Here is an 18,558-nt window from a genome sequence, read left to right on the forward strand (position 1 = left end):
TCAACTCCCTTTCAACTCTCTCTGAACTCTCTCTGAACTCTCTCTCTCTCTCTGAACTCTATGGAGACTTAGGGGTTTTATTTGTTTAACAACAGACCGATGTCATTCTCTCCACACCGTCAGCAGCAGTAGCAGCAGCCATGGTCAATCCACTGCTGGATGAAGCCCTCTCCCCCCCCCGGCCACAGCCTCTAACCTCTTGCTGATCCTGCGATGCAACATTCCGCACGGACGGATTTCATTGCACCATCTCCCAAGTCACGAATTGACTTTGTGTTTTTTTGTCAAATCAACCTCCACCGTCAGCGGTGTGGTGTGTGGAGCGGGGTGCAGGGATTTCTTGGCGGCCCTTTGCTGCATTGTGACATTGCTGCTGCATTGTGGCATTGTTGCTGCATTGGCATTGTTGCTGCATTGCTGCTACATTGGCATTGTTGCTGCATTGGCATTGTTGCTGCATTGGCATTGTTGCTGCATTGGCATTGCTGCTACATTGGCATTATTGCTGCATTGGCATTGTTGCTGCATTGGCATTGTTGCTGCATTGTGGCATTGTTGCTGCATTGGCATTGTTGCTGCATTGTTGCTGCATTGGCATTGCTGCTACATTGACATTGTTGCTGTATTGACATTGTTGCTGCATTGGCATTGTTGCTGCATTGTGGCATTGCTGCTGCATTGGCATTGCTGCTACGTTGGCATTGTTGCTGCATTGGCATTGCTGCTGCATTGACATTGCTGCTGCATTGACATTGTTGCTACATTGGCATTGCTGCTACATAGTGGCATTGCTGCTACATTGGCATTGTTGCTGTATTGGCATTGCTGCTGCATTGGCATTGCTGCTGCATTGTGGCATTGTTGCTGTATTGGCATTGTTGCTGTATTGGCATTGCTGCTGTATTGGCATTGCTGCTGTATTGGCATTGCTGCTGCATTGGCATTGCTGCTGCATTGTGGCATTGCTGCTGCATTGACATTGCTGCTGCAATGACATTGTTGCTGGATTGGCATTGTTGCTGTATTGGCATTGTTGCTGCATTGGCATTGTTGCTGCATTGACATTGTTGCTACATTGGCATTGCTGCTGCATTGTGGCATTGCTGCTACATTGGCATTGCTGCTACATTGGCATTGCTGCTGCATTGTGGCATTGCTGCTACATTGGCATTGTTGCTACATTGGCATTGCTGCTGCATTGTGGCATTGTTGCTGCATTGTTGCTGCATTGGCATTGTTGCTACATTGGCATTGTTGCTGCATTGGCATTGTTGCTACATTGGCATTGTTGCTGCATTGGCATTGTTGCTGCATTGTTGTTACATTGGCATTGTTGCTACATTGGCATTGTTGCTACATTGGCATTGTTGCTGCATTGGCATTGTTGCTGCATTGGCATTGTTGCTGCATTGTTGTTACATTGGCATTGTTGTTACATTGGCATTGTTGCTACATTGGCATTGTTGCTACATTGGCATTGTTGCTGCATTGGCATTGTTGCTGCATTGGAATTGTTGCTGCATTGTTGTTACATTGGCATTGTTGTTACATTGGCATTGTTGCTACATTGGCATTGTTGCTACATTGGCATTGCTGCTACATTGGCATTGTTGCTGCATTGGCATTGTTGCTGCATTGGCATTGCTGCTGCATTGGCATTGTTGCTGCATTGGCATTGTTGCTGCATTGGCATTGTTGCTGCATTGACATTGTTGCTGCATTGGCATTGTTGCTGCATTGGCATTGTTGCTGCATTGACATTGTTGCTGCATTGGCATTGTTGCTGCATTGACATTGTTGCTACATTGGCATTGTTGCTGCATTGGCATTGTTGCTGCATTGACATTGTTGCTACATTGGCATTGTTGCTACATTGGCGTTGTTGTTGCATTGGCATTGTTGCTGCATTGACATTGTTGCTGCATTGACATTGTTGCTACATTGGCATTGTTGCTACATTGGCATTGTTGCTGCATTGGCATTGTTGCTGCATTGGCATTGTTGCTGCATTGACATTGTTGCTGCATTGGCATTGTTGCTGCATTGACATTGTTGCTACATTGGCATTGTTGCTGCATTGGCATTGTTGCTGCATTGCCATTGTTGCTACATTGGCATTGTTGCTACATTGGCATTGTTGCTGCATTGGCATTGTTGCTGCATTGACATTGTTGCTGCATTGACATTGTTGCTGCATTGGCATTGTTGCTGCATTGGCATTGTTGCTGCATTGGCATTGTTGCTGCATTGACATTGTTGCTGCATTGACATTGTTGCTACATTGACATTGTTGCTGCATTGGCATTGTTGCTGCATTGGCATTGTTGCTGCATTGACATTGTTGCTGCATTGACATTGTTGCTGCATTGACATTGTTGCTACATTGACATTGTTGCTACGTTGGCATTGCTGCTGTATTGGCATTGCTACTACATTGACATTGTTGCTGCATTGGCATTGCTGCTACGCCCATCTCCAAACCTTTATAAACAGTTTACCTTTAGAGGCTAACCCCCTTTTCCTGATGACGACCACTTGTGTTGCGATCGAAACGTCGTGATATTTGTATTCACTTTATTTTCATTATAATTTTTTCTACCCACGTGACTTCACCGAAAGAACCAAATACTATGGATTCCTGCAGTCACGAAAGATTCAACTCAAAATTGTGTTGTTGTTATTCTTGGTTCTTTCGGTAAAGTCGCGTAGAAGGGAAACAGTAAAATAATAAAAAACAATTTTAGAAACAATAAAATAATTAGTATTATTTTATTGTAATTTTTATTATTTTATTGTTTCCCTTCTACGTGACTTTACCGAAAGAACCAAGAATATGAATTCCTGCAGTCACGAAAGCTTTAAATCAAAATTCGTGTTGTTGTTGTAACGTTCTGACCACGTGCCCCTACTGGACATCTGTAAAAAAAGCGCTTTATAGCTCATCGGATTCCTCCTGCAATCCAAATGAATATTCTGATATTCTCGACCTTACGCCCATCGGCGTCCCATCCTGGCCGTGACGCGCGTCCTGCACCAACCCCGGGTGTCGATGATCGGCAGCTCCTCGAACAATCACATTACATCACAATAGGAATCGGATTGCTTGATTGACCGGATAACTCGACTAATCGTAATCGGATTACGTGAGTGATCAGACTAATTGACGAATCGGATTACATTACAACAGTGTTTGGATTGATTGAGTAATCGGATTACATCGCCATGGTAATCTGATTACCTGAGTGATCGGGCTACATTACTTGAGTAATGGTGTTACATTACAATAGTGATCATATTACTTGGGTAATCAGATTACTTTCGCCAAGATACAGAGTGATGTATTGGGGTAGCTGAGTGGAGTAGTCCACTCGTTCCACCGGGATACAGAGTGGTGTGTTGTGGTAGCTGAGTGGAGTAGTCCACTCGCTCCACCAGGATACAGAGTGGTGTGTTGTGGTAGCTGAGTGGAGTAGTCCACTCGCTCCACCATGATACAGAGTGGTGTGTTGTGGTAGCTGAGTGGAGTAGTCCACTCGCTCCACCATGATACAGAGTGGTGTGTTGGGGTAGCTGAGTGGAGTAGTCCACTCGCTCCACCAGAATACAGCTGTTGGGCACGGGCGTCCGACGTTTCGCGCCGCGTGCTGGGAGCTGCTCGGTTTATCTCGAGATTATCTCGGGCTGACTGCTGCTGCTGGTGGTGGTGGCAGCGGTGGCGTTTGCTGGTTGTTGTCGTTCATGTGAATCCATCGCCGTGCGGGGAGCGGTGGTGCAGCGGTTAGCGCCACTGCGCTGTGAACCCGGCGTCCCGAGTTCGGCCAACTCCGGTGACGGCGAATATTTTAAACCGGTCCTGAGCGTCCCTGAGGTCAATGGAGCCTCAAATGAGTACCTGATGTGGGGGCGTGTGAACATCGGCACTGGGGGGGGGGGGGGGGGGAGGCAAAGGCGGCCCGGACCTTTGTGATGGTCACACCACCTCCTCGTGATGGTCACACCACCTCCTCGTGATGGTCACACCACCTCCTCGTGATGGTCACACCACCTCCTCGTGATGGTCACACCACCTCCACGTGATGATCACACCACCTCCTCGTGATGGTCACACCACCTCCTCGTGATGGTCACACCACCTCCTCGTGCCCCATATCGGCCTCTTGCGCACGCTGAAAGCTCTTGCCCCAACAGGCTGTTGGAGGCTATACGGGGGATCTTTGTCTTCGCCCGTTGCTGTGTAACAGGATAATTCGTATTCTCTCGTTATTCAACGGGGGATACGTTCCGGAGATGATTGCGTTATTAGGACATTTCGCGGATAGTGACAATGGTCTACGAGAACCCAACCTTTTAAATCAATTACCGTAAATAAATACGTAAATAAGCTATTATATACGTGAACATCGTGACTTTATCTGATCGCTCTATCTCATCACTTGCTTCCTCTCTCGACGCGGCAGTCGTGCAGAGTTGCAGGGGGGCGATTCGCGGACAGCCACCGCGACAAGTTCGTGAATAACGAGGGATGAGTGTCCCGGCGATCCTTGGGCTGCCCCGACCCACTCGAACCCACTGTCCCCTTTCCGCGTAACAGTGACACGCGCGGCACCGGGGACACGCGCGGCACCGGGGACACGCGCGGCACCGGGGACACGCGCGGCACCGGGGACACGCGCGGCACCGGGGACACGCGCGGCACCGGGGACACGCGCGGCACCGGGGACACGCGTGGCACCGGGGACACGCGCGGCACCGGGGACACGCGCGGCACCGGGGACACGCGCGGCACCGGGGACACGCGCGGCACCGGGGACACGCGCGGCACCGGGGACACGCGTGGCACCGGGGATACGCGTGGCACCGGTGACACGCGTGGCACCAGGGACACGCGTGGCACCAGGGACACGCGTGGCACCAGGGACACGCGTGGCACCAGGGACACGCGCGGCACCAGTGACACGCGTGGCACCAGGGACACGCGCGGCACCAGTGACACGCGTGGCACCAGTGACACGCGGAACAGATCATCCCCGACGGCTTAGGGAAACGGGCGTGCACACTTGGACCGCGGCATCGCGTCGCCAGCGAACGATCGTGAAGCGGGCATTTGGGCGGGCCGCGTCGCGGATAGAAGAGGTGCCGACTTTCATGCGTGTACGCGGAACTTCTATCGCGCCGTGCGGAGCCAACCGTGCTAATGACGGCCGGTGGTCGAGGCAGAGGGCGGAGCGGCAGCCCAGGGGGGTTAAAAACCAGCACAGCAGGGGGGCGGCCCCGTCGAGAGCAGCGAGCGCCGTCGTGGGAGATGGAGCGACGGAATCGGCACGCGCGCCGGAGCCACGGCGGGCGTGGCAGTCGGGAGAACCGCGAGACGTGGCTGACGGATTTTGGGGACGCAGTCAGCCGGCAGTTGATAGATTGTGGCTGAAGGTTACGATGATTGGGGTGCCACGGTGGCTATGAGATGTTGACTACCTCGCCCGGTATACAGGAGGTGGTGGGTTCGATCCCGACCCTGACGGCTGCTGTATATTTGGAATTTGCATCTCTCTCTCTATCATCATCATCACGGTGGCTAGGAGATGTTAACTACCTTGACCGCTATACAGGAGGTGGTGGGTTCGATCCCGACCCTGACGGCTGCTGTGTATTTGGAATTTGCATCTCTCTCTCTATCATCATCATCATCACGGTGGCTAGGAGATGTTAACTACCTTGACCGCTTTACAGGAGGTGGTGGGTTCGATCCCGACCCTGACACCTGCTCTATATTTAGAGTTTGTGTGTGTGTCTCTCTATCCCTGTGGTCGTGTGGATTTTTCTCCGGGGTCCTCGGGGTTTTCCCATTTTCAATCGACATCACGCCATTAGAGTGTTTGGCTGCTAAACATGTCCACGTGATGAGACTGCCTCGTTGGACCTATCATCTGTGGCCAGGTCGCTTCTGAAAAACAGCTACACAGCTCAGTGGGCCTTACCTGCTAAAACAAAAAAAATATATAAACATAGTAAAAGAGTCATCGGCCATGGTCAGTCCACTGCTGGATGAAGGCCTCCACATTCTCCTCTAGCGAAGCTACCGCCACAAACTCGCTCCGTCTCCTCCGTGGAGACGCGTCCCCTCGCGTTTCCTTTCCTTGGCTTCCACTCCGTGGCAATGGGGGGGTTGAGGCGTGGGGGGCTGTCAGAGGAATGTGGAATTTGCTCGTGAGGCTGCCCGATGGTTGTAAGAGGCAAGGGCCTCTCTGTGTGCGTGTTTCGCCGTTGTTCAAGATCGCATTGACGTCATCCGCAGTGGTGCTTGGCCTGCTGCTATAAATGTCCCCGCGATGATGTCGATAGGCCACCACTTCGCTGAGCTGTCGTTTGTGATGATGGCCAGGTCGCTTTTGGGAAAAAAGAGCGACGTAGCTCAGTGGGGGGGGGGGGGGGGGGGGGCTTATCTGGTGAAATAAAAAAAATTGAGCTTTTTTAGTTGAGATGATCAAGCAGCCCCTTACGATCCCAGAAACCCCGGGTTCTAGGTTCTATTCCTGTCCACAGGAACGGGAACCAGAAACAAAACGAACCGAGACGATGGGTTTCCACGGTGGCCGTGGTGGGGGACACTGGGGTCTCAACTCCCACCCCCCCCCCCCCACCGGCACTCTCAAATTTGAGGTGGACCTTTTTATACAAACAAACTAAAATTGTTCATGGCACCTTTTTTTTCGATGTCAAAATATTAAAAATAAGCGGAGGTTTGTTTTTACCCTCTCACTAGCTGCTCACCCCGAGCGATAAATGTTCCGATACGCGTGGCATTATTTTTTTGGCGTCGTTCTCTGGTCTGACACTGGTGGTAGTGAGACTAGACCATGAAGAAGGATGTCTGTCCCTGGTGTAGGCCAATCAGTTTCAAGGACAATACGTGCGTTAATGATCAAAGCATGTCTGCATATTCACCACAAGTATGTGTGGTTGATGCAGTACTTGATTACTTGCAAAATGTATCCGTTTCATGTTTGAACATCTTAACACCTCCTGATTTATGTTACCAGGTAAGGCCCACTGACCTGGCTATCACAAATGATAGCTCAACGAAGTGGCTTATCATAACGTGGAAGACGTATAACAGCATTCCTCCAAAACTGGAGGAATCCAGAGAAAAATCCACGCGACCACTGGATGAGAAAGAGAGAGATATGCAGACTCCATATATACAGCAGCAGGCGTCAGCCCACGACCTATTGCAGACCAGGCGAGGTAGTTAACATCTCCTAGCCACCGTGATGATGATGAGAGAGAGAGACACGCAAACTCCAAATATAGAGCAGGCGTCAGGGTCGAGATCGAACCCACGTGCTCCTGTAGACCAGGCGAGGTAGTTAACATTTCCTAGCCACCGTGATGATGATTATGAGAGAGAGACACGCAAACTCCAAATATACAGCAGGCGTCAGGGTCGAGATCGAACCCACGTGCTCCTGTAGACCAGGCGAGGTAGTTAACATCTCCTAGCCACCGTGATGATGATGAGAGAGAGAGACACGCAAACTCCAAATATAGAGCAGGTGTCAGGGTCGAGATCGAACCCACGTGCTCCTGTAGACCAGGCGAGGAAGTTAACATCTCGCACACGGTGGCGCCCCGGACCTGCATGGCACCGGCCACACCTCCACCACCAGGAGGCATTAATAGGTGCTCGCAAACAAGCACGTGCATTAAGTGTGTAGGCGTTGCGTCAACATGCTGTGTGGGAACTAGCGGAGAGGAAGTGGATGTCCATATATATGTTTTTCGTTTCTCTCAAAAGCCACAATTCCACGACCGTTATCAGATTGGAAAGAGTACAGTGGATACTGTACGGAGGTCGAAGCAAACAAAACTAAATTCGTGATCACAATATTTACACTCGCAGGTTTGACACATTGAGCCCTGATGAGGTCCCCAGAGAATGATAGACTGACAGACCCAGTCTCTGATGGGGGTCTCTAGACAATAGAGTGACAGACCCAGTCGCTGATGGGAGTCTCTAGACAATAGAGTGACAGACCGAGTCTCTGATGGGGGTCTCTAGACAATAGAGTGACAGACCGAGTCTCTGATGGGGGTCTCTAGACAATAAAGTGACAGACCGAGTCTCTGATGGGGGTCTCTAGACAATAGAGTGACAGACCGAGTCTCTGATGGGGGTCTCTAGACAATAGAGTGACAGACCCAGTCTCTGATGGGGGTCTCTAGACAATAAAGTGACAGACCGAGTCTCTGATGGGGGTCTCTAGACAATAGAGTGACAGACCCAGTCTCTGATGAGGTTACCGGACAGTAATAGACTGGCAGATATACCGAATGAAGTAGTGCATCTGTTTGTGTGTGGATGTGAGTGTGTGTACAGCGAATGTGTGTGTGTGTGGATGTGAGTGTGTGTACAGCGAATGTTTGCGTGTGGATGTGAGTGTGTGTACAGCGAATGTTTGTGTGTGGATGTGAGTGTGTGTACAGCGAATGTTTGTGTGTGTCTACGTGTGAGTGGGTGGGTCTGTTTCATGTCTGTATAGAGTGTAGCGGTTCGCGCGCTGAGCTACGAACCCGGCCACACGAGTTCGATTCCCTGCTCACGACCAACACCAGTGACGATTATTTGAACCGGTCATGGGCCTTCCCCCAGGTCGACTCAGCCTCAAATAAGTACCTGGTGCGATGTGTTAATATCGCCACTGGGGAAACAAAGGCGGCTGGGCGAGGAGCTGCCCACACCTCCTCGTTTACTGTAGCTCGTTAACAGCGCTTGCCCCAGCAGTACCTTAAGGCTATATGGGGGATCTTTGGATGTATGTATGTCTCTGTCTTGCGTGTGTGTGTGTGTGTTTATACGTGGGGACCGGCAGTGTAGCACTTAATACACTGGCCTACAGAACCTAGCCGCACGAGTTCGATTCCCGCTCACGGCCAACACCGGTGACGATTATCTGAACCGGTCCTGGGCCTCCCCTAGGTCGACTCAGCCTCAAATGAGCACCTGGTGCGGTGTGTAAGCATCGCTACTTGTGAGACAAAGGCGGCCGGGCGTGGTTGCTGGCCGCAGCTCGCTAACAGCACTTGCCCCAACAGTTTGTTGAGGCTACACGGGGTGGCGGCGAGGTCTTTGTGTCTCTGTGTTGTATAACTAGGAATGCGTGCGTGTCTGTGATCGTCCGTGTGTACGTGTGTACGTGTGTGTGTGTTTGTGCTTGCCTAGCGGTGTGGCAATGTGCCGGATTGACAACAGCTCTGGGTTGTGAAAATCCCTTTTTCGCAATCTCTCAAAAAAGCGCTGGCACAAACACATCGCCGTCCACAGTTTCACTTTACAGAGGTCTCCCCCGAACACCGAGGGACACGACAGCTGCTGCAAAGCAACCAGACGCATGTTTGCCATGCTGCATGCTGCAAAGCGTGAATGCACAGCCCGCGATTCAACCGCCGTATACTGAAGTCTCGCCGAACACCAGGAGACACGACAGCCGCCCCCAAAGAACCTCGACATGCGTTTCCGTACTGCACGCTGCAAAGCACTGCTTTTCAAAATACCCGTGCATCGAAACTCCCCTTTGTTTTTTTCATCCTGTCCTCCCTGTGCCGCTCTACGCTTCTCCCCGAGATTGCTCTGTTATTCGCGATCCGGTAATTGCCGTGGTTAGGACTGATTTTTGCACCACGACACAATCTCTCGCTTATCATTTTTTTTATTGTACCAGGAAAGGCTACACCGAGCTACGTAGGCCGATTATCAGAAGCGATCTGGCTGTCACACATGATAGCCCCATGAAGTGGCTTATCGTGATCACGGAGAAATGTACAGCAGCCCAAATACTTGGAAACGCGTGACGATGTTGATTCTAAATGCGGAGGGGTAGAACCGGAGAACCCGGAGAAAAATCCACGCGACCACGGGGAGAGAGAGAGAGAGACACACCGAAAACTCCAAATATACAGCATGCGTCAGGGTCGGGTTCCACGACCTCCTGCGTACCAGGCGAGGTAGTTAACATCTCCTAGCCACCGCGGAGCCCCTCCCAAGTGGAGGCCCCCATCCGCCAGCAGTGACAATGGCCACGCAGTCGCAGGCCTGCGACCTTTTGCCCCCTGCATCGATGCGGATTAGATCGCTTCAACTCCCGATCCTCCCTCATCCGTCTCAGCCCAGCAAGCAGCCCCTGGCAGGGAGAGTTAGTATAGCTCCCGGGTCCGTTAAGACGGCTCAACACGCACAAGGACAAATAACCCCCGTATAGCCTGCAACAGACTGTTGGGGCAAGTGCTGTTAGCGAGCAGCACCTATTGAAGGCCGGCACGGCACGCGAGGGGGTGGGTGGCCAGCACCACGCCCGGCCGCCTTTGTCTCACCCCAGTGGCGATGTTTACACACCGCACCAGGGTGCTCGTTTGAGGCTGAGTCGAACTCGGGCCGCCGGGTTCGTAGTGCAGCGCGCTAACCCCTACACTACCGCTCCTCACAACACGCACACACACTGACACACGCGGGCAGTAGAGCTATAGCAGAGTCAACCTGGGTGTTTGCTCACAGCCACGGTGGCTAGGAGATGTTAACTACCTCGCCTTACTCTGTGGTTCTTTCGGTAACGTCACGTAGGTATTAAATAAAAGAAATAACGACGTTTCGATTGCAACACAAGCAATCATCATCAGGTGGGGAAATCACAGCAATTAAATTTCGCCTTGTATACAGGAGGTTGTTGGTTCGATCCCGACCCTGACTCTTGCTATATATATTTGGGGTTTGCATGTTCTCACTCCCCGTGAGCACGTGGATTGGTTTTCTCCGGGTCCTCCGGTTTTCCCCACACTTAGAAACGTGCATTTAGACTTTAGAGTTTTTGGCCGCTGTACATTTGATGATGAGCCGCTTCGTGGGGCTATCACTTGTGATGGCCAGGTCGCTTCTGGGAAAAAGAGCTGCGTCGCGCAGTGGAGCCTTATCTGTTAAAATAACAACAACAAAATTTAAATTCATGACTTGCCCTAAACACTATGTGAAGGTTATACGGGGGACCTTTGGTTTGTTCCACGGGAAAGGTGGTGGGGGGGGGGGTTTCTCTGTGGGCGTTCGCTATCAGCGCTTGGTCCAACAAACTGCAAAGGTTATACGGTGGGGGGGGTCTTTGTTTAGTTCCACGGGAGGTGGTGGCCGGGACGCGTTGGGGATATCTCTGTGCGTGTTGTTTGCACCTTTGCTCGCGAGCCTCGTAAAAGGGCGAGATTACAGCTCCGACGTTCCGCTGTGCTGGAGCAGTAAGTCGGTGGCTGAGATCGTCAATAACAACGGCAACAACCACACTAAGAGTGAGCGTGCGTGCGGCGTTAGCAGCAAGAATTACATTCTACAATCGGTGACGTTTTTGGGGCAATGGGCCCTCCTTCATGGCGCGTAACCCATCTCTTGCACGGTTGTTGGGGGTTTTGCTTTTGACCGTCGACCGGTCACGTCCCTGCCACTTGCTGCCGGCGGAGCGAGATCGCCTCCGCGCGGCGCCTTACAGCGGGTCAGAGGTCAAGGGCGGCCGAGTTCAAGCCGGGGTCAGGGCGCAACCCAGCGACCTCCCACGCCCATCACCCCACTCACGACCCCCCCCCATCCCCAAAGCCCCAAGCCCTCTCAGCCCTTGATTCAGCCTCATCAGCGAAACGGCACGAGTGTGTGGTGGGGACTCCGGTCCACGTGGCACCACCGGTCTGTTCTCTCGGGGTGCCAGAACCAATTCCCAGCGGGAGTCTCTCACTCACTCTCTCACTCTCCTCTGCTTCGCCGCTTCGCTTTTCACAGCTGTGTTCGCTTTGTAGGCACGAGAGTGAGTGCGTGCGTGTGTGTGTGTTGAACTTCTTTCGCGCCGTACGTAGCCGACCGTGCTCATCGGATGTGCGGGGGGAAGGACAACAAACACTAAACACAACCAAAATAATTTCTCGAGAATTCAGTTTGAAATTTAGCATGGTGGTGCGGCGTATAGTCGCGTAGCGCGTAGTGTATAGTTCAGTGTGTGTTGTGGTGTGCAGCATGGTGTGTAGTGTATTATGTGGTGTGCAGTGTAGTGCGTAGCATCGTGTGTAGCGTAGTGTATACTGTAGTATGTAGCGTAGCGTGTACAGCGTAGCGTAGTGTGTGTACGTTGAACTTCTTTCGCGCCGCACGTAGCCGACCGTGCTCATCGGAGGTGCGGTTTTCCGACGATCGCACGCCGCCGCTTGTAAAAGTGACGTTTGCAGAAAGACTGGCGGCGTTCCCGCTCATCGTCATTCTCAAAGTCCACGCAGGCCACCCTCGGACGCTTCCCTTTCTTGATTCCACCGTCGTTTTCTTTGGTTCTTTCGGTAAAGTCACGTAGAATGAGAATAAAATGATAAATTGATAAAATAAAATAGCGCAATAAAATTCTCACGACGCTTATTCTCGTTCTACGTGACTTTACCGAAAGAACCAAAGAAGATGAATCCTTGCAAGTCACGAAAGTTTTAAAGCGAAATCCACCGTCGTTGTTTTTTTCTTTTTTCAAACGAAACAATTTTTTTAAATGTTGTAATTTTACAAGGTAAGGCACCACTGAGAGGTTTATCGTCATCATGTGGACGTTTATCGCAGCCAAATACAAGGACTCCTCTACTTACGAACGAGTCAGGTTCCAGAGGTCTTGTTCGTAAGTCGGTTTGTTCGTAAATCCCAACTTTACTCCTGTAGATTCCACACGTGCTGTACGGCGTGTACACTAAACACGGGGTAATGGCTTTAAAAGTTGCATAATATCCTGTAGATGCCACTGGTTCTTCACGTTCTGTAGATGTAGATGCCACTGGTTCTTCACGTTCTGCAGATGTAGATGCCACTGATTCTTCACGTTCTGTAGATTTAGATGCCACTAGTTCTTCACGTTCTGCAGATGCCACTGGTTCTTCACGTTCTGCAGATGTAGATGCCACTGGTTCTTCAGGTTCTGCAGATGTAGATGCCACTGGTTCTTCACGTTCTGCAGATGTAGATGCCACTGGTTCTTCACGCTCTGCAGATGTAGATGACACTGGTTCTTCACGTTCTGCAGATGTAGATGCCACTGGTTCTTCACGTTCTGCAGATGTAGATGCCACTGGTTCTTCACGTTCTGTAGATGTAGATGCCACTGGTTCTTCACCTTCTGTAGATGTAGATGCCACTGGTTCTTCACGTTCTGCAGATGTAGATGCCACTGGTTCTTCACGTTCTGCAGATGTAGATGCCACTGGTTCTTCACGCTCTGCAGATGTAGATGCCACTGGTTCATCACGTTTTGCAGATGTAGATGCCACTGGTTCTTCACGCTCTGCAGATGTAGATGCCACTGGTTCTTCACGTTCTGTAGATGTAGATGCCACTGGTTCTTCACGCCCTGCAGATGTAGATGCCACCACTGCCATCTATTGCACGGCAGTTGAACTTACGACTCTCAGTCCGAATAGGCAACTGGACATACAACAGGCATGATGTTGATTCTAAATGTGGAGGGAAAAACTGGGGGACCTGGAGAAAAATCCACGCGATCACGGGGAGAGAGGGGGACGGGTGAGAGACCACAAACTTCAAATATACGTCACGCCGAGGCATTAGGACTCTACGACTCAGTGCTGCATTGGGGTTTTTACATTCGAATTGTGTAGTGACTTAACTCGGAGACAGTAATAACTGGAGGCCCTTCTTTTATTTCACAAGCACCATCGGGGTAACACACACAAACACCCTACGTGGGTGCACACTATTATAATTATTATTAAGACCGTCTATCGTCGGCGGCACTACTTAGAACAGTTGCTAGGCTGTCTGACCAGCGGCGCCCCGGGATGGTGACGACGATGGACTTGAGTGGGCATGACGGGCATCCCGCTTCCAGCAGCAGCCACGAGGTCCCGCTCAGGGGCCCCTCTGATACTCCCAGCGCGGCTTCGCTCCGCCCCCTTTCTGGAACCTACTCGCGGGTTCCCGGGGCTTCCCGATGGGCCCCCTTCTGTGACCTTTCCCCCCGAGATGTCCCCCCCCCTCGTGTCTATCGTGGCCTGCTGACGCGAGTGCCGCCGTACACCGGAGTTACTCTTTTCCGCCAGCAGCCGGCGCTATTTCAGTACAATTGTACGACTTTATTCGTATTTTATTTTAAAGATGTTTAAAGCCAATTACTGATGACGATGTCGATGCGGAGTCGTGTTTATTATTCACGTGGGGGAGGGGGGAGGAGCAACAACCGGGGCGGCTGGAGAAAGGTGCATGCCTCAAGCGAGGGAGCAACGCTCGATCTCCCCCCCCCCGTACAGATTGATTAGAAGAGATGGCGATTTAGTGCCAAACACTTCGCTGTAGCACCGCCTTCTCCTGGCAGAGCCACGGTGGTGCGGCCACCTCCTCGACGCCCACCCACGGGTAGAAGGAAGTTCCAAACCATCCGTGTGCAATCCACCAACCCCTCGCTGCTCCCTCCGCGCACAGCGTTCATTGTGTTTCCTCCCGGGGCCGCCTTCAACCATCGTCCCCCAGGCACACGAGCGCTGCTGTCAACCCCTCGGCAGTGCCCCCCTACCTTATTACACACCAATTCAGACCTCATTGGTCACCCCGTGCACCTTATAAATCTCAACGTTCATCCTACAAAGTCCCATCGCAAGGGAGAACACACAAATAGACAATCACCACCACTACACTCACCACTAGTACACTCACCACTACAAACCTGTCAATCCCTTGGCAGTGCCCTACCTTATTACAGACCAATTCACACCTCATTGGTCACTTCGTACACCTTATAAATCTCAACGTTCATCCTACAAAGTCCCATGGCAAGGGAGAAACACAAACATAGACAATCACCACCACTACACTCACCACTAGTACACTCACCACTACAAACCTGTCAACCCCTTGGCAGTGCCCCCCCTACCTTATTACAGACCAATTCAGACCTCATTGGTCACTTCGTACACCTTATAAATCTCAACGTTCATCCTACAAAGTCCCATGGCAAGGGAGAAACACAAACATAGACACAAACACGATTTTTTTTTATTGCCCGTATTGAAACGGTTCGAATGCCGTATGGACCTGAAACACTCAATTTCCCTGTACAAGAATACGGGGTGAACCGTGATGGATTGACAGCTAGGCCCGTGACGTCCGCGCTACGTTGTGTGGTTTAGCGACCCGGTCGATTTGCTGATAAATATTAAGTGGGGGGGGGGGGGGGGACATAATTAGCCAATAATGTTGACTTTGTGTGTAACGTGGAATGTGTCAAGAGTGTGTTGTTAGGGGTGAGAGGGTGGTGGTGAGGGTGGTGGCAAGGGGAGGGATAAGGGTGTACCCACACCCTGACTGACCCTTAGTACCCCAGACCAAGGGTCACTGAGAGAGACAAGCCGGGTAACAAGAATACTCACAACCTTATCTACACACGCACACGCGGAGACAAAGATCCCCCGTATAGCCTTGAACAGGCTGTTGGGGCAAGTGCTGTTAGCGAGCAGCTATGAAGGCCGACACGGCACACGAGGGGGTGGGTGGCCAACACCACGCCCGGCCGCCTTTGTCTCCCCAGTGGCGATGTTTACACACCGCACCAGGTACTCATTGAGGTTGAGTCGACCGGTGTTGGCCGTGAACGGAAATCGAACTCGGGTTGCCGGGTTCGTAGTGCAGCGCGGTGACCTACTACTCTACCGCTCCCCACCTATCAACACACGCACGGAGACACAGATCCCCCGTATAGCCTTGAACAGGCGGAAAGGGCAAGTGCTGTTAGCAAGCAGAATAGCCGCTCGTGGCCAACACCGGTTACGATTACCTGAACCGGTCTTGGGCCTTCCCTAGGTCGACTCAGCCTTGAATGAGTACCTGGTGCGGTGTGTAAACATCGCCACTGGGGGAGACAAAGGCGGTCGGGCGTGGTGCTGGCCACCCACCCCTCGTGTGCCGTTCTGGCCTTCGTAGGTGCTCGCTAACAGCACTTGCCCCTACAGTCTGTTAAGGCTATATGGGGGATCTCTGTCTTTGTCTTCCCTGCGTGGACACGTGGAGTGATGATTGGGTCCCAGGGGTGGTTGAGCAATCGTTTGGCTGAATATGTTTTTTTTTAAATATCCTCTTCTGTCTCTCCGCCACCTCATCACCCCCATCCCAGGTTGAACTTCACATCCATTTGGATGGAGCTATTCGACCCTCAACCATCCTGGAATTCGCCAAGTGAGTAAAAATCATTATCATCATCCTCACCTTCATCGCCATCATCAACATCAAAATCATCATCATAATCATCGCCATCATAGTTATCATCATCGTCATCATCATAATCTTTACCATCCATTGTAATCATCATTTATTGTAATCATCATCACCACCACCATCGTTGTCATCAACATCAAAATCATGATCACAGCCATCATAGTTATCACCATCATCATCTTCACCATCATCATCATCATTTTAATCAACATCATCATCATCACCGTCATCATTTTCATCATCACCGTCACCACGAGGCAATCGAATGGGTACCACTTAAACCTTACAAAAATTAGTCACGCATTTAAAAACTCGTAAATGTATATACATGCCCCATACGCAATGCTGCCGCGGAGTTGTGTCTCAGCGGTTAGCGCGCTGCACTACGAACCCGGCGTCCCGAGTTCTGTTCCCGCTCATGACCAATAAGAGTGACAGCGAACATATTAGAACTGCTCTTGGGGTACCCCTAGGTCGACTCAGCCACCCCCTCGTGTGCAGTGCCGGCCTTCATAGGTGCTACTTGCCAACAGCACTTGCCCCAACAGTCTATGAAGGCTATACGGGGGATCTTTGTCTTTGGTCACAGCGAATCAAGGGGCGATGATATGAACAAGCAGACAGTCTCATTCATAAATCCGCCTCTCTCCACTGGACAATTCACAAATCGGCCTCTCTCCACTGGACCAGTGGTCCACACACAAGCAAAACTCTGGACCGGTTTCAACATTCAGTGTCTCGTCAGCAGCCGAGTCAGGCTTACGTGCGGACCAAAGCGTGCCGCTGTATGCATGTCGAACTTCTTTCGCGCCGTACGTAGCCGACCGTGCTAATCGGGAGGCGTGCGGGGGAAATGCCAGCAAACTAAAACACAAGAGGCACTTGTAAAGAAACGAGTTTGCACAGCTCGCAGTGGCTTCTTCATCACACCGCAAGGAAGAGAGCGTTCCAGACGGCCGCGGAAGCGCCGCTCACGATGCGGCGACCGCCGCCCTCGTTCGACGGCGGCGGCAGCGCCGACGGCCGCTGCCGCCGCCGTCGCCGCTGCGAGGATGAGGCGGAGGGTTGGCGCGGGACGCGTTGGACTGCCTCTCCCCGTGGCGGTGTGCGCAGGAAGCGCGGCGTGAGGCTGCCGGCGGACACGGAGAGGGAGCTCCACGGCTGCCTGAGCTACGGGGAGCCCTCATCGCTCACCAAGTTCCTCGAGTACTTCTCCCTCTACATGCCGGCCATCGCGTGAGCAGTCTCGCACGCGCACACGCGCACACACACACGACACACGGCACACAACAACAACAAGCGCCATTCACCACTAAGTGGCGGTGACGTCACCACGACGCTTGTGCCAGGCCATGTGCACCCTGAGGCCACGCGAAGTGTCGAACGCCCGCTGGCAGGAGGTCACGGGGCAGACCCGGGTGCCACGGGTCGATTGACTAAGATGCCTGGCTGATGCACCACCTGTGCCACCTACTGTGCCAACCTGCTGTGCTTTAGCCACCCGGCGCTCCACTCGTTGTTGTGAGCGTCGCTCCTCCGCCCTCCGTTGTTGTTGGAGGGCGACTACCTCCAACTGCCCAGTAGCGTCCTTCACGAGCCTCCTCCACAGAGGCCGATCTTGACACCGCTGGTACCAGTCATCGGCAAGTCCACTCAGCTCCACGTCCTCCTGTACCACATCACTCCATCTCTTCTCTAGCCCGTGCCGCGCCCGTTTAGCCCCCTCGATCCGGCCGAACAAAAGCTGTTTCGGCATGCGGTGGCTGGGCATGCGGGCTACATGACCCAGCCAACGCAGCCTTGCCCGCCGGAGGAGCTCACCAATGGGACCTTGCCCAGATCTTTCAAGGATTTGTGAGCTCCTCACACAATCCAGTCTGGTTAAACCCAGGATGGATCGTAGGCAGGCCAGCACACACGCACACACGCACGCACACGCACGCGCGCACACACATGCACATGCACGCAGCGCCAGTGGATGGAAGAGGGGGCAGGGGGCTAAAATGAGAGGGGGGGGGGCAGAAGTTATTGTTCGTGGTCAAACACACACACCGGATTATAAGACGCACCCCCCCCTACACCGCTCACCAACTCTTCCATCCCCCCCCCCCACGCGTCTCTCTCCGTGTTTCTCCTCCAACCTCTTCCCCCCCCCCCCACCCACCCACGTGTCTCTCCCCATTTTCCACACCCCTCCACCTGTATCCCTCTACCCCTACCCCCCCTCCACCCCCATCTCTACCCCCTCTCCTCCCCCATCCCTACCGCGTCTCCTCTCCGTGTCTCCCCAC

At 52.3% G+C, this 18,558-nt stretch overlaps 1 protein-coding gene across 2 annotated transcripts in view; it reads left to right on the forward strand.

The window, feature by feature from the left end:
* The window catches only part of ADA (adenosine deaminase), a 55,591-nt gene that overhangs the window by 21,620 nt on the left and 15,413 nt on the right, over positions 1 to 18,558 (forward strand). For both annotated transcript variants that reach the window (XM_032969906.2, XM_076073825.1), the window contains exons 2-3: positions 16,167 to 16,228; positions 17,381 to 17,503. In XM_032969906.2, the coding sequence (XP_032825797.1) occupies positions 16,167 to 16,228; positions 17,381 to 17,503 (185 nt within the window). The remainder of the gene's footprint in view (positions 1 to 16,166; positions 16,229 to 17,380; positions 17,504 to 18,558) is intronic.

Source organism: Petromyzon marinus, chromosome 43 (assembly GCF_048934315.1).
Source record: "Petromyzon marinus isolate PM22_M1 ecotype Great Lakes invasive population chromosome 43, UKy_Petmar_22M1.pri1.0, whole genome shotgun sequence".
NCBI classification, from domain to species: domain Eukaryota; kingdom Metazoa; phylum Chordata; class Hyperoartia; order Petromyzontiformes; family Petromyzontidae; genus Petromyzon; species Petromyzon marinus.